Source organism: Ochlerotatus camptorhynchus, unplaced genomic scaffold (genome assembly GCF_037179485.1).
Source record: "Ochlerotatus camptorhynchus isolate MF236.1 unplaced genomic scaffold, CSIRO-AGI_Acam_v1.1 ptg000193l, whole genome shotgun sequence".
NCBI lineage: Eukaryota > Metazoa > Arthropoda > Insecta > Diptera > Culicidae > Ochlerotatus > Ochlerotatus camptorhynchus.
Genome location: NW_027040683.1, coordinates 8,002,328 through 8,018,118, shown reverse-complemented (window position 1 = coordinate 8,018,118; position 15,791 = coordinate 8,002,328). Strand labels below are relative to the sequence as shown.

The 15,791-nt window shown below is 42.3% G+C and overlaps 3 protein-coding genes and 1 pseudogene across 4 annotated transcripts in view; 2 read left to right on the top strand and 2 right to left on the bottom strand.

Annotated features, from left to right (window-relative positions):
* sinu (sinuous) overlaps positions 1–4,062 on the bottom strand; it is a 63,861-nt gene extending 59,799 nt beyond the window's left edge. The window contains exon 1 of one of the 2 annotated variants that reach the window (XM_065223614.1): positions 3,878–4,062. In XM_065223614.1, coding sequence (XP_065079686.1) covers positions 3,878–3,921 — 44 coding nt within the window. In that variant the 5' untranslated portion in view covers positions 3,922–4,062. The other variant, XM_065223615.1, reaches the window with a different exon arrangement.
* A 541-nt stretch (positions 4,063–4,603) lies between these two features.
* Positions 4,604–5,747, bottom strand: kune (kune-kune). Its single transcript, XM_065223477.1, has 2 exons — positions 5,579–5,747; positions 4,604–5,340 (listed from the first exon to the last, which is right to left on the bottom strand). Exons 1-2 carry the CDS (start codon positions 5,715–5,717, stop codon positions 4,802–4,804), a joined length of 678 nt encoding a protein of 225 aa, XP_065079549.1. The 5' UTR covers positions 5,718–5,747; the 3' UTR covers positions 4,604–4,801.
* Positions 5,748–5,968: 221 nt separating this feature from the next.
* On the top strand, positions 5,969–6,950 carry LOC135702440 (very-long-chain (3R)-3-hydroxyacyl-CoA dehydratase 2-like). Its single transcript, XM_065223476.1, has 3 exons — positions 5,969–6,103; positions 6,164–6,284; positions 6,348–6,950. Exons 1-3 carry the CDS (start codon positions 6,027–6,029, stop codon positions 6,837–6,839), a joined length of 690 nt encoding a protein of 229 aa, XP_065079548.1. The 5' UTR covers positions 5,969–6,026; the 3' UTR covers positions 6,840–6,950.
* A 4,988-nt stretch (positions 6,951–11,938) lies between these two features.
* LOC135702560 (uncharacterized) lies at positions 11,939–15,362 on the top strand (annotated as a pseudogene).
* The last annotated feature ends 429 nt before the right edge of the window (positions 15,363–15,791 follow it).

Below are 15,791 nucleotides of genomic sequence, written 5' to 3'. Positions count from 1 at the left end.
CCGGTCTAGGAATTTTTCGGGTTGGAAAATTTCTCGACTTTCCTGGGCATAATAGAGAATGATTGTGATTGTGGCAAACACAATTATACTAATGCAAAAATGGCACAGACATCGAAAACTGTGGAAGTGCATCTAGAACACTAAGTTGAGAGCACGCAATAAGCATGTATTGCGATAAGCAATAAGCAAGACTAAAAAAATGCAAAATCACAGGCACCAATATCACTAGCCTTCATCACCACGAAAATCACCCGTGATTTTCGACCAATTTTCGATTCCCAAAATCAACCAGCATCAATATCAACCAAGATCAAAATCATCGAAAATCATAGGATTAGAAGATATGTTAAATTCTAGAGTTTAGCGCATTCCGAAATTCAAGTCAACATTAGTCAATTCAAGTCAATCAAAATCGTGGATTTCAACCCAAGATGACTTCGACAAATCCAAGATGGCGGACCAAAATCCAATATGGTGGCCCCTGGACAGGGAATATGCACCTAAGCCCATGCAATATGAGTATCTACAGAATGGGCTCGATGAGGGGAAGTGGAAAATTGACATCCGCCACCATTTTTAAATCCAAGATGGCGGACAAAACACAAGATGGCGGACAAAACACAATATGGCGGCCCCCGGACCGGAAATATGCATCTAAACCCATGCAATATGGGTATCTACGGAATGGGCTCGATGAGGGGAAGTGGAAAATTGACATCCACCACCATTTTTAAATCCAAGATGGCGGACCAAAACCCAATATGGCGGCCCCAGGACAGGGAATATGCATCTAAACTCATGCAATATGGGTATCTGCGGAATGGGCTCGACGAGGGGAAGTGGAAAATTGACATCCGCCACCAGTTTGGAATCCAAGATGGCGGACCAAAACCCAATATGGTGGCCCCTGGACAGGGAATATGCATCTAAACCCATGCAATATGGGTATCTGCGGAATGGGCTCGATGAGTGGAAGTGGATAATTGACATCCGCCGCCTTTTTGGAATCCAATATGGCGGACCAAAATCCAATATGGCGGCCCTTGGACAGGGAATATACATCTAAAACCAAGCAATGTTGGGTTTAGCTGCATATCCCCTGTCCAGGCGGATGTCAATTTTCCACTTCCACTTATCGAGCCCATTCCGCAGATACACATATTGCATGGGTTTAGATGAATATTCCCTGTCCGGGGGCCGCCATATTGGATTTTGGTAAGCCATCTTGGATTCCAAAATGGCGGTGGATGTCGGTTTTTTACTTTGACTGTAATACCAAGCTATTGATTTTCCGTTTGGTTTTTTGTTACCTCAAGATCAGGTAAGGTTAAAATCAGCCTAGATTTTCTGCGTTGTGATTTTGCTACTCTCAAGATCAGCAAAGATAATATCAGCCTCGATTTTTTGATGTGTGATTTTGCTACTCTCAAGATCAGCTAAGATAAAATCAGCCGTAATTTTCTTTGTGTGATTTTGCTGATCTCCAGATCAGCAGTGATTTTCGCTCGTTCCTGATTTTGGATTTTTTTTGATTTTTTTCCATCACTGTTCTCTGGACTTCGGTGACGTTTCTGAAATATTTTCAGAGTTCTCTGAACTTCAACGAAATTTCCTTTGCTTCTTAAAAGTTCTCTAAACTTTCTTGAAGTTTTATTGAACTTATGGAATTGCCCGGAATTTATCGAAATTAACCATACAGATCTTTAAACTTCACCGAATGTCTGGACTTTCCTTGATGAGTGTCCATGTGGATGATTGTTCATGAAGTTTTTAAAACATTCCTAAACACCACACAGATTCCCTAACTTCCTTAAGTAACTGAAACTTCTTTAAACTTCCCACAAACCCTAGACAGGACGATGTCGCAATCCAACTTTCGAGTTAAGAGTGGAATAACCATCGATTGGAATGTTTTACACAGGTTAAATGATATGTGTGGGTTGCTATTTGTCGCAGACAAAAAGTTCCGTTGAAACCGTTTTTAAAACCTTAGTTATACGAAAGTGTAACAAAGGTAATAGTGATATAGTAGTATAATATCTAAGTTAACAAAGCGTATAACGGATTCAAATTCATTTTACCATATACAGTGATAGATTTCCTTGTTAAGGATTTGAAACAATGATTGCAGTTAACTATTCATATTCCTAGATAGAGCTCGAATTAGGGCGTAACAGCTTTTGTAAGCAATGACTTCTCTTGATGATTTCTAGTAATGCTTGCCCACGTAAATCAACATCCTCATCGGGTAGGGGAAGACTTCCCCTATCTGATGGTTATGTTGGTTTGCATGGGCGTGCCTTGAATTCCTATAAATCATCGAAATAAATCATTGTTTACAAAACCTGTTACGACCTAATTTCAGCTCTATCTAGATTTATTGAATTTCCAGGAAGATCACTGTGTTATGCCTTGGTTCAAAATTTACGGTCTTTCAATGAATTTTCATCTTCATCGCTATGCGCTGAATTCAGTCCATGTCGGATTATCCTGAAACTGTGCATTTGAGGCTAAAATCGATCAGCGAATTTAAAACAAAAATATTATAAAAATAATTTCAATTACGACTGGCTTTGCCCCACTGCGTACTCGGGTCATCGGCGGTAACGCCGTAGTTACACAACTGGACTAGACGAATAATCAATATTTAATTTCATCCATAAATATTCAAGCCGTTTTCATTCTACCCTTCTTGCGATTCCGTGTACGTGACGCAAATAGGCTCTTCTGGAACGGACTCGGTCGCTTCAGCACAGGCCCCACAATATCACAACAATCAGCGAACGGCGATTTTGAGGTCAGGCGTGCCTGGTTGTAATAGACTTTAAAATAAAACATTCTCGACGAAGGTTTACGGTCGATTGCTATCAGTGCAGGCTTCCATCGCTTGGCGGGGTCTTATCGGGAAAGGTGATCAAATGTTGCACATATATGTAGGCTTAGAAAACTGCTCTCTACTCCTGTCATTCATCATCGTTCAGAAAACTGCTCAACTGGCAATTAATTCGTTGCCAACAATTTGATGACCTGTTCATGACTCGACGCGCCATTCCACTACCTCGGTATCACGAAATCAACGGAATCGGTATCTCCGAATCGAATCTACAAGGAACGGGCGGCGGCGATGACACGAGACAATCCATTAAAACCAATTGAGAGCACCATGAACCTCTCGCCGTCATTCCATAGAGTTTGTCACCCACTCAAAAGCTGCTCCCTAGTAGTAAAAACAAAAACCATCTGGCCCCTCTGGGCGGAGGTTGTTCTTGTACGATTTCGCCTGATCGTAAACACATTCTTGCGACGACTTTCGATGGATACAGAAGCACACACTTTCTTGACACCAATACAGCGATAGAATGGAACGTTACTCATCCATAGCTTCTGAGGACTGGAGACATGTTCTCCACTGTTCTCCATGGCTACTGGAACGGCACGCACCCCTCCTCATCGCGGTCCGTGAAAGAAGTTCACTTCGAGGATTGATCGTGATTCAACTGCAGCAACCCACATACTAGATTCCATTCATTAATTCTACGACGCCAATTGACATTAACACTCTGCTTGGATGGAATCGCTTTTCATTTTTTTTCATTTCGGCCCAGGCCAAATTCATCACGCACTCTCCACTTTTCCGGCCGAAAATTCACGAATCTGAGAATGTTACACTCTAACGGAACACCACCGCCATTTTCCGCTCACAAACAGTTTAAACCTCCAGGCACCCCTACTTGCATACTTAGCAAACACTTTCCCACTAGAACAACAGGTCCCGAGCACTTAGCGAGGCACGCGTTAAGAGTCGCCGAATTCTGAACGATTCGGATGCTGGAACGAAACTAAGCTGAACTCTGAATTCTGTTGACGCAAAACTTACACTGTCTTGGCACGCCCAGATATCAGTTCCGAATCCGCTTGCATTTACACGGCATACACACGGTGGGAAAACAAGATAAAAGTGAAACGTTAAGAAAAAACAGCCCCCTCCGAACACCTCCAACACTACACTAAACACTTCGGTGTGAGGAGCGGAGATCTCAGGGCCTACTCGTGTCGCTGCACTACCTAATACGTGTGAACCACCCGTCGTCGTCGTCGTAGTAGGCTGAGGGCACCTCAAAAACCGGACTGGAGCCCATATACATACAACATACCGCGTAACTGCAAGCAAACTGCTGCCTACCATCACCACCAACAACGTGCGACGAACACTCCTCACGTATAAGCCGTAGTATGAGGTGTGTCACCTGTGCCCCTGTAGTGGTGGCTGAATAGTTCTCATCTCGGCCTTTGTTTGTTCCATGAATGAATGAACGCGGTTACCTGCGCTCGCCGCACACACTAGCACAGAACTATGCTCCATACTACCAGCGATGAAAGCAGGTTGCATTTAAATCACGCAATTAAGCTGCCAACTGTAGAGACTTAAAACAATACAGCCCCAGTTTCGATGACAGTTGATGGTTTCGGCAATTAAGCGAGTTCATTCCAGTTGACATTCCAACGATGAATCACATCTTCAGACTTAATGACAATCTGATGGGCTTCTAATGTACTTTGTCGTGTCTGCAAGGCTTTCTTTCCGACTTCATCTACGATGCAGTATTCTAAAAATACTCTTTATTTGGGCATAAATGCGCATTTCTTAATTAAATGATCGCCAACGCCGCGATCTGGACGGAATGTTACGCTTTCCTAGGTTAAACTCTACCCTACGCTTGATGATTCGTTCGTTACATCGTTCTAGGAGATTGCTTCTCTTACGTCTAGTTTGTAAAACAAAACAAAAACTAAAAAACCCCTATATGTCCGTGTGTCCTCCACGGTACTTCCGCTCGTCCATGGTATAGGCGGCCATTTCAGCGTTGGCAATGTTGTTCAATCGACGGTAGGTCGCCCGTCTGGCTTCCACGATGAACAGGATCCCGGCAGGGAATAACAGAAACACTCCGACCACTCCCAGCGCAAATGCCCATCCCATGCCGTTCCGTTCCCAGTTGGGCATCCAGTCTCGACTGTCCCCGTTGCATCCAAACGTCAGAACGGCAATTAATCCAGAGATGGCTCCCACTACCATGGTCGTCCCGTTCGTCAGCAGCAGCATTATGTAGCGTTCGTTATCCTTGGAACAGCCCAGGAATAACAACGTCATAATGCATCCCATGAGGAGCAGCGTGAAGCAGAGCGTGAAAAAGAACTGCACCGCAACGAAGAATCCCGGCAGGATGTAGTCATTCAGTATGTAGTACTCCTCCTCAAATATCCACATGCACCCGCTGAAGCGGGTATCGTAAAAGCGATGAATATCCTGGAAATCGTTCAAGCATAACTCCCACAGCCCTAAAATGCAAAATAACAATTACAACCAAACATTCCACCAGGAGCATAAACAAAACACCTTTGTTTTGTTTACGCTCAGCCCCTTAATTTCCCTCAGCACTGCGTCCGACTTTGCCTTCTTTCAAATAATCTTTTCCGATCCCCTCCTATCCACTGATGCATCCAAACAACCATGATAAATGACACACCCTGCGCAGTACGGATACCAGAGCCCGCCTCTATCGAACTACCTACTTACCCAAATTGGTGAACTTGGGATTGGCCAGCTTTCCATCGGTTTGCAGCCAGTACGGCGAGCAGAACGCAATCAGGATAAACAGGAACGCGGACGCCGTAAATCCGACGGCAATTTTTCCAGTCATGGTGCTCGCTCCCATCTTGACTACGATGACGATTTGACAGACAGTGACCGACGACGATCGAACGGTCGATTGTGATGTTTGCATCGGGATGAACTCGCCTCGGATGAATGCGATGAACGTTGTTATATGAATGAGACTTTTGGCTGGTAATGTTGGTAGCTTGTTTTTGTTGCATTTGTTGTTTAGTGTGATACCCGAGGTGATACCGGCAATTGTTTGCTGCTTGTCGATAGTAGAAATTGTTTGGGACATCAATTATTCATTAATTTCGAAACTGAATATCATTTCCTGCCGAACACTGGTGGAAGGGCTTTAGTCTCTATCATGGCGAGTCAACGAAAAGAACCATCTGCAATAATTAAGCTGTACTTAATTCTCTACAACTCGGTGCAATTCTTAGGGTAGGTCCAAAGTCCATTATGTGCCGTAATCTGAAACACTGATATCCAGATTGTTTTTAGATGGTTCTACATATTCGTACAATTCGTGATGCATGTATTCCTGGAGGGAAAACCTGCGACCACCCTGTGGGATCGTGTTGGTCAGGCTACTTACTTTTTCCAATTGCTCGCCATAGCTGAGGTAACATTCTCCATCTTATCGTCGAACTTTGAACCTGTTAAAAACTTTATCTATGATTTCTAGTTCTTCCACGCCCTCTTCCGTCTGGTTCCGAGCAATCCCATTTTTACGCTGCTGCAAGTATTCGGACGCTGTATGGTTGTCGTCGCAGGTCTCGAAGGAACTCCGGGCGGCAAGGTATCCCCGGGACTCCCGATTGCCATTTTCTGCTGGAGTTTGATGGAAATCATCCGCTACAGCTACTACGTTCTCCACCTCGCATTACCCAAAGTTCCTCGCTTCCTGACCTGGCTACGGTACACCATCTTCATTCCCCTGTACCCATTCGGATTCATCGGTGAACTGCTTTGCTTCTACTGGGCTCAACCGTACTTCCGCGAAACGGATATGTGGAGCATATCTATGCCCAACCGGTTCAACTTTAGCTTCTCGTTCTACTACTTTGTCTGGATGATGTGCATCGGATACCTACCGATGTTCCCGTATATGTACCTGCACATGTTCGGTCAGCGTCGGAAGGTTCTGGCAGTGGGAGAGAAGCAGAAGGTCAAATGACTGCCAATTAGCAGTGAAGATTTGTAATCGTAGATCGGTGCCAAAGCTAATAAGTGACCATCGCCGAAGTAACTTTTTTGTTTCGCAATTTCTGAAATGAAAAGACTTATTCAATCAGCCTATAGTCAGCCATATACACAATTAGTTTTTTCTTCTACCGAGCTCGGCTGTGCAAATCTCGTCAAAAATAAGTTTCACCGAGATCTCAGCAAAAGTGACATTTGATTGCTGAGTCTCGGATAATGCTTAGCTGAATCCCAGCAAACAAATGAAATGTTTGCTGAGATCTCAGTAAAACTTTTTTTTTTGCCGAGATTTGCACAGCCGAGCTCGGTAGAAAATACTAAGTGCACAGACAAACAGACATAACTCTAGCAAGTTGTTCATCGAACAAGCATTTAACGGTCAATTTCAAAGTATCGTAGTTGGTAGTACCGTCACCTGTGGTGCGCATAGTCAATTCCCTTGCGTTTGACGTTTACACACTACCGCCATCTGTTCAGCGTACTACCCACCACAGTGTATTCAACAGATGGCGGCAATGTTTTAGCGACGATGTTTTACAGTGATAAATATTCAAAGTGTTATGTCTGTTTGTCTGTGCTAAGTGTGTATGGTATTAGATTTAGGATTTCATCACATCATCATCCATCACATAAAAAAAATACGTGTAGGTAATAAAGCTTTTGTTTCGATGACTCTGGAGAAAGAAAACCTCTGTCAATTTGCTTATTCCAATCGATCTTCACAACGGCGCTGGGTGTGTAGTGGTAAGCGTGACTGCCTCTCACTCCTAAGGGCCTGGGTTCAATTACAGTCGGCTCTGTCGGGATTTTCTGAGGCATAACATCTCTGATCACGCCTTCCTTAGGAAGGGAAGTAAAGCCATTGGTCCCCGGTCTATGAGTTGATGGGTCGATAGGTAGGGTCCGTGTGTGGCAGCTGCCTCCCTGGCGTTGGTTGCAATGGTACTCAATAAAAACTTAGAGCGACCGAGGTTCCTGGCCACTGGAGGGAGATCTACGTCGGCGGCGGTGCGGAGGAGTCGGTTCGCCTCGTCGAGGAGAACGATCCTGCTGTTTCTCGACGTTTTAGCGAGAAAGGCAGCGGATTTGGTAGCAATAACTGCGGTGAAAACGAGCCGAAAAGGTAGGATACCGGCTTCAACGCATGCAGCGTCGGCCGGGGTAGAGGGCAGGAGCCCGGAGACTGTTCGAACGTAGCCGTTGTACACCGGTTCCAGAATCTGGATGGCTTTCTCGGCGGCAAGGCATGTAATCTCTACACCGTACAGTAGGCGACTGTCGATGATGGCTCGAGCTACGCGGAAGCGGATTTCGCGGTTGTTGGATCGGTGAGGGCGGGAAATGGTCTTAATCAGGTTGGACCGACTGCGAGAGTCCTTCTTTACTTGTTGGAAGTGCGGCTCAAAGGATAAATTCCGATCGATGAGCACTCCCAAGACCCTCACGGTTTTTAAGGGTTGGTATTGCTTGTTTTTTAATCTTGATGGTCTGTCCGTTGTTGCGATGCCTGGTGGTACATATATGGCAGCGCACGTTCTTGCCGGCGGAAAGCTGGAAACCAACAGAGTCAGCCCATCTAACCACCGAGGAGACTGCCGCTTGTGCTCTCAGTTTCGTCCTCTGCAGGGTGGGACCCACCGTTACAATGAGGACGTCATCCGCGTAGGCGAAGATGTAAACGTTCTTGGGTAGTTGGTCAAAAACCCCATTCATGGCCACCAGGAAGAGGGTGACCGCGATCAGCGAACCCTGTGGCACTCCGGTTTCCTCACTGAGACTTCCAGATTGTTCCGGTACGGTACTGGCTGTGGCGGGAAATAACGGGATGTTGTTGCATAATTTCGATGTTGAAACCGCTTACCTTCACGGGAAAATTGAAGAAGAAGTGTATATGCGGCAGCCACCGGGTTACGAGGTTGCGAAGAAAAAAGACTATGTGTGTATAAACTGCAAACCCTAATAAACAAATACCATAAACGAACAATAACCCAAATAGTCGAACTTTTCCACAAATGGTTTGGATGATACCCCAAACACGTCGTTAAGCAAAATAACCATAACAAATTTATTAGGGAAGAAGTATCTATGGACTTAAACAGTCTGTGCGCTGTTGGAATCGTGCGATTCATGCTGTGTTGGTGAAACTGGGATTCGAGCAGTGTCAGTCCGATGCGTGCCTGTATGTTCGGCGCGATGGTAAGGATCTGATCAATCTTCTCGTCTATGTCGATGATTTGTTGGTCGGGTGCAAGGATGCATCGAAGATTGCAGAAGCGTTCGAGTTGCTGCGAAGGTGTTTCGACATTACAGATTTCGGCATGGTGAAGCATTTTCTCGGACAAGAGATTCGACGCGAAGATGGCTGTTATAGTCTGCAGTTGACGGGCTAAATCGAAGGTTTGGTAGATAAGTTCGGCCTGAAGGATTGCAACGCTTGTAAGACGCCTATCGACCCTGGATACGTACGTTACGAGGAGAGCCAGCCATTGGATGAAGTTACTCGGTACCGGAGCTTGGTTGGTGCACTGCTATATATTTCGGTAAACGCAAGGCCGGATATTGCTACTAGTGTTTCGTTTCTGGATCGTAGAGCTAGCCAACCAACCGTTAAAGACTGGAAAGAAGCCAAATGCGTGTTGAGGTATCTCAAGGGTACCAAGAAGTTGAAGCTGGTGTTCGGACCGGGAGAAGCATGGTAGCTGAAGGGATATTCTGACGCCGATTGGGCTGGTGATCACAGCAGCCGAAAATCTACAACCGGGATCATATTCCTGTACTGGACGGGACCAATCAGCTGGGTGAGTCGCCGGCAATCATGTGTGACCCTGTCATCAATGCAGGCGGAGTATGTCGCTTTGAGCGACACATGCCAAGAGCTCATCTGGATTCGACAATTACTGGCGGACCTTAGGGAGGTTCCTCAGGGAGCTACGCCTGTATTCGAGGACAACCAAAGCTGTCTCAGTTTTGTTCGGGTGGAGCGCACTAGCAAAAGGTCAAAGCATATCGACACAAAGCAACATTTCATCAGAGATTTGAGTGACCAGGATGCAGTGGAATTGGTTTACTGTCCGACGGATCTCATGGTGGCAGACGTCCTAACTAAGCCTCTAGGAGCAATCAAGTTCGGACAACAGCTGAAGCGTGTCAGCCTGCGAAACTAGAACTCCGTGTTCATTGAGGAGTGTAGAAGAGATACTATGCTCACCTGAAGACAGATATACATTGGATTATGATGTATTATACCTTTCTATACGAGTAACTTTGCGCAACTGTCAAATGATGTTTCAGTTCAGTGTTTTTTTATTCTTGTAATCATCAATGCAATAAATGTTCTTCCGCAAAGTATCTTTCACGTGTGATAGTTGTTTCTCCGCTCTGAATTCCCTTTTTCGGTCATTTGTTCCAGGAGTTTTTGCTTCGGTCTGATGGGAATCCTCCCACAGGTATTACCCTTATTTCCTATGTAAAAAAAAATAACAGTTACATTTTGCACAGATGTCGAACCGATGTGTGGTCTTCAACAAAGCTTTACTGTAGCAATTTGTGAATTTTTGACAAGCAATAGAACAGTTTCGGACCGTTTCCCATACATGTTCCCATACAAATTATAAAGCTCTCCCGCAAATCCAGATCGTAACCAAATTCGATCAAATTTGGCACAATTCTTGGGGTTGTCCACCCTAGTTGTTCTTCGTGTTTTTGGACCTTCCTTTATATTCTTAGAATTTCCATGAAATTCTCGGATCTTCCTGAAGATTCTCGCAATTTTTCTAATGTTAATGCAACTAGCATAAAGTTTTCATAGTTTTCCAAAAGTTATTGGAACAACATTGAAGTTCCCGCAATTTTTCTGTCGTTCATGGGACTCTTAACTTCTTTCTGGACTTTGTTCCTGGAAAATCTGTTAAGTTCCTACAATTAAAATGAACTTGATTGAACGGACCTTTAGTTCTCAGAACTTTTTGGAACTTTTCCCTCAAGTTTCCAGAATTTTCCAGATGTCCGTGAAATTCTCAGAATTTTCCCGAAGCTCTCTAACCTAAAAATCTTTGTAAAGGTCTTCTAGAATTTTCTTGAAACTGTCATGAAGTTGTCTGATCTTCATCTACAATTTTCACAACAATTTCTTGAAGTTCATAGAACTTACCTGAAGTTCTCGGAACCTACACTTAAAGCGAGGGGGACGACTCTATCTACGATACAGAAAAGATTGTGTTTTGCTGTGGCTAGCTGCGCGCACGCTGAGTAGATAGAAAGAAGATTGATGACGATTCTGAAGATTTCCTGCAAAAAGATGATGCGCGATGCAAGTAGATGCGACAAATGAAAGAAGATTTTTCGAAAATAGATTCGCTAGTGTGAGATTTGTTGAGCATCAAAACTTGAGATTTAGATGTGTCACTCCCCTCGACTTAAAGCTCATTAATCTTCCCCAATGTACTGGACTAAACCATAGAGGTAACTCTAAGACCACTGGGTCCCGAAGAAAATCATTATTATTTTTGGCTCACTCAGTACCAGAACAACGGTCCCAAGCAGTCCCAAGCTATTTCACTCACCCCTGCATGTTCTGCATGAATCCACACACCCCTGATGTTATCTGTCAAACTTTCATAGCGAATCAAAACAAACATAGTGTAGTAATAGAATTTCAACTAGAATAGGGTACGTTAATCGTTTGCTTGGGACCAATAGGCTACTAAAGGTGTGAGCCAATTTAAAATCGTTAGTTTCATATTGATTGTTGACTAAACTGTTTCAGAACTTTCTTGAAGTTTTTGAAAGTTCCCTGAACGCTTCGGTTATTCCGTAAAGTTTGTTGAACATCATTAAATCTTTCCTGCTTTTTTTTCTGGAGTTCCCTGAATTTTTCTGAAATCATCATCCAAATAACCAAAATATCTCAGAAATGGCGTCAGCATAGACATGTTCTGTCAAACACACTCGACGGACGTCAAATGTATATGACATTTTGATTTCGATCAGCTGGTTTTGTTTACTAACAAAAATCTTGTGCATTACCGGTGCATCGTTTTGCACGTTCGGGACCAAATATCACTTCAAATAATAATGGAATTAAACCAAAAAACCGTAAAAGTTCTGCGTGATGAGCTTGCTGCACTGGGCGCAAAAAGAACAGGAAATAAAAAAGTGCTTGAGAAAAGGTAAGTGATAGTTTAATGAAAATTTTAGTCCATATTTTACAATGAAATGTACTTTTAGGTTCGAAAATTGGAACAAACACAACCTGAACTCAACTCTTGTTGCTGTTCCTCCAGTTCCTGCAGCAGATAGTAGCGCGTTTGAGAATATGAAGAAATATAATGCGATGGCAGACCTCCCGACTGAACAGCTTAAGTGACTAACGTTTGAAACCATGAAGCAGCACTTCCATAGAGGTAACTCTAAGACTAGTAGGTCCCGAAATAACGTGCTCAACTTTTTGGCTCAGCTCTGGTACTATCTTCGGTCCCAAGCTAATCGATTCACCCCTCGAAACATAGGAAAATCCAATAACCCCTCATTTTATCTGTCAAACTTTCATAGCGAATCAAAACAAACATTGTGTAGTACTAGAATTTTGACTAGAATGGGGTACGTTAATCGATTTGCTTGGGACCAATAGGCTAGTCAAGTAGTGAGCCAATTTAAAATCGTTAGTTTCGTATTGATTGTTGGTTCTTCCATCTACGTAATGCGCTCAACAGTTTCCGAAAACTGCATGTGGCGAATCATTTGCAACAAGTTGGATTTGGAAAAGTAGGTACTTGTGAATAATGTATACCCAACAAACAATTGAGAGCTCTTATAAAACACCTGAGTTGATCAAACGTTGAATAATAGCTTCCAGAGTTGAACAAGAATGTAGTTGTATTGCTATTTGATTAAAAGTTTTAAAAGCTATTGGAGCACTCTTAAATGATTGTTTACGTTTGGTTTAACTATATGCTTTATAAGACCTACGATAACTTTTATAGCACCTTAGTTAAACTGCTTCACAAAAGCTATACAGAACGTGGAATAAACGCATCACAACAAACCATTGGGAGCTCTTATACAACACCTGAGTTGATCAAACGTTGAATAATAGCTTCCAGAGTTGTACAAGAATGTACAAGAATGTAGTTGTATTGCCATTTGGTTAAAAGCTTCAAAAACTGCTTGGAGCACTCTTAAATGATTGTTTACGTTCGGTTAAACTGTTTGACAGAAGCCATATAGGATGTGGAATAAACGCATCAAAACAAACCATTGGGAGCTCTTATACAACACCTGTGTTGATCAAACGTTGAATAATAGCTTCCAGAGTTGAACAAGAATGTAGTTGTATTGCCTTTTTGGTTAAACGCTTCAAAAGCTGCTTGGAGCACTCTTAAATGATTGTTTACGTTTGGTTTAACTATATGCTTTATAAGACCTACGATAACTTTTATAGCACCTTAGTTAAACCGATTGACAAGAGCTATATAGAACGTGGAATAAACGCATCAAAACAAACCATTGGGAACTCTTATAGAACACCTGAGTTGATCAAACGTTGAATAATAGCTTCCAGAGTTGAACAAGAATGTAGTTGTATTGCCATTTGGTTAAAAGCTTCAAAAGCTGCTTGGAGCACTCTTAAATGATTGTTTACGTTCGACCAACCACCAACCACAATTTTGTTGCTAAAAATAGCACAAGTGATAGGCACGTTTATATGACCATAAGGCAATGATTATTCGACTGCAAGAGAAGTCACTCAAGATGAGCTTCATATACTTCTCTCATATGATCAAAATATGTATTCAAGAATAGAGCAGATGGAAACAGAAGCGGCTGGCAATCCGGGATCATGAGTTCGAATCTTGCTTCGAGAAACCCTCGGTGGAGTAGAGGTAAATTATATATATAGGTGTTTATTAATAAATGCTAACATTAATTTAAGACATATATCATATAATCAACGATAACATTTCTAGATAAATTCTCTCAATTAATTATTAGGGAGATTAATTGAAAGAATATCAATCAAAGATTAAACCGATGCTAGTTACTACTACTTCCTCCATGATCACAGAATGTGAATTATGGCATAATTACATATTTTGTCAATGTGCACAAATAAATTAAATTAATAAAAACTGTACAAGCAATTATTGTGGCGTACCACAACAATTGTTAAATTAATTTTAATCTGTGAATATTGTGAGTACTTACACAACGGTTATTCAGGAGTCATTAAAAAGTGCTATAAACGCTTTTCACCGCTTGCTGTACAATGATTATTTAGAAGTCATAAAAGAGTGCAACAAACGCCTCTTAGGTTCACTCTCTACTAAATTTCAAAGCAGCTGTCAAGAAGTGTCTACAAACGTTGTATAAGAGCTTTCACCAAAATAATAAAGCTTGATTTTAAATATGTATCTATAAACGTTGTATAAAAGTTGCTTCTATCCGGTTGTTAAGGAGTCATTGAAAAGTGCTGTAAACGCTTTTCACCGCTTGCTGTTCAATTATTATTTAGGAGTCATAAAAGAGTGCAACAAACGCCTCTCAGGTTCACTCTCTACTAAATTTCAAAGCAGCTGTCAAGAAGTGTCTACAAACGTTGTATAAGAGCTTTCACCAAAATAATAAAGCTTGAGTTTAAATATGTATCTATAAACGTTGTATAAAAGTTGCTTCTATCCGGTTGTTAAGGAGTCATTGAAAAGTGCTGTAAACGCTTTTCACCGCTTGCTGTTCAATGATTATTTAGGAGTCATAAAAGAGTGCAACAAACGCCTCTCAGGTTTACTCTCTACTAAATTTCAAAGCAGCTGTCAAGAAGTGTCTACAAACGTTGTATAAGAGCTTTCACCAAAATAATAAAGCTTGAGTTTAAATATGTATCTATAAACGTTGTATAAAAGTTGCGTCTACTCCTATACCGCGTAGACATATAATGCTGTAGTTGAACAGGTTCTCCAAACCAGTGTAAACAAGAGTTTTACAGAAGTTGTAATAAACAAATTGTACAGTTATTATTCAGCATGCAGTTGAATAAAATCACAATGGAAGCGTTTCTTCAACAAGAAATTGATTTTAGGCAAACGTTTTACTGAATACGTTAGACAATACCTTTGTGTTGCAGTTGTATAGGTTCTCCAAACGAGTGTAAACAAGGGTTTTATAAAAGTTGTGGTGAACACATTGTGCAATTATTATTCAACATGCAGCTGAACAAAATCAAAACGAAAGCGTTTCTTCAACTGGAAATTGTTACTTGGGTATAGCTTAAACATTAAAATAAACGCAATTTCAGACATTTGCGGGAGGTCTTCAAGTTCGCAGCTTTTGTAAGGCTGCGATGAAGAAGCAAGTATTATACTGCGTAATAGTTGAGCTCGCAATCGCAAACATTTCCAAATCTACTTGCACATGCCCTGCAGGATAGGGAAATTCAGCTGCCATATTGCTTTGCTTGGAGTGCTACTTAGAAACAGGTAACTTTTCGTTTACTAAACTATAGTTGCAAAAAATAACATGTAAACTGTGCGACGCATGACGCAGTGCTTGAACACATTGAAGAAATGCTTGACAATATTAAGCGTAGCATGTCGACCGTCACCAGCAGCAACAAACTTATTGCTGTTGAAATGAAAAATGCAATTTCATCAATTCTGGACACACCTTCGGCGGACACCTGTACAGCTGTAAAAGCGGCAGCCAAATCAGCGGGAACAGCAGCAGTAGCGGCAATAACAACAACAACAACGCACTCAATTAACCAACTACCTGCAATAATTTCCACACTCAAGAATGAGTTAGCGGACTCCCAAAGTACTCTAGCATGTGAAATAAAATCTCACATAGAAGAAATGGCAAAATCTCTTTCAACACCAGCCGACATCATTTCCAAGAATTACACAATTGACGAACCAGCCCCCAGCTGGCGAAT

Bases quoted from the DNA above. Each gene is read 5' to 3' on its own strand.
- kune (XM_065223477.1), bottom strand. From the start codon at position 5,717: ATGGGAGCGAGCACCATGACTGGAAAAATTGCCGTCGGATTTACGGCG. The intron at 5,341-5,578 runs GTAAGTAGGTAG...TTTGCATTTTAG, and splicing joins TCCCAAGTTCACCAATTTGG to GGCTGTGGGAGTTATGCTTG.
- LOC135702440 (XM_065223476.1), top strand. From the start codon at position 6,027: ATGGCGAGTCAACGAAAAGAACCATCTGCAATAATTAAGCTGTACTTA. The intron at 6,104-6,163 runs GTAGGTCCAAAG...GATTGTTTTTAG, and splicing joins AACTCGGTGCAATTCTTAGG to ATGGTTCTACATATTCGTAC. The intron at 6,285-6,347 runs GTAACATTCTCC...TATGATTTCTAG, and splicing joins AATTGCTCGCCATAGCTGAG to TTCTTCCACGCCCTCTTCCG.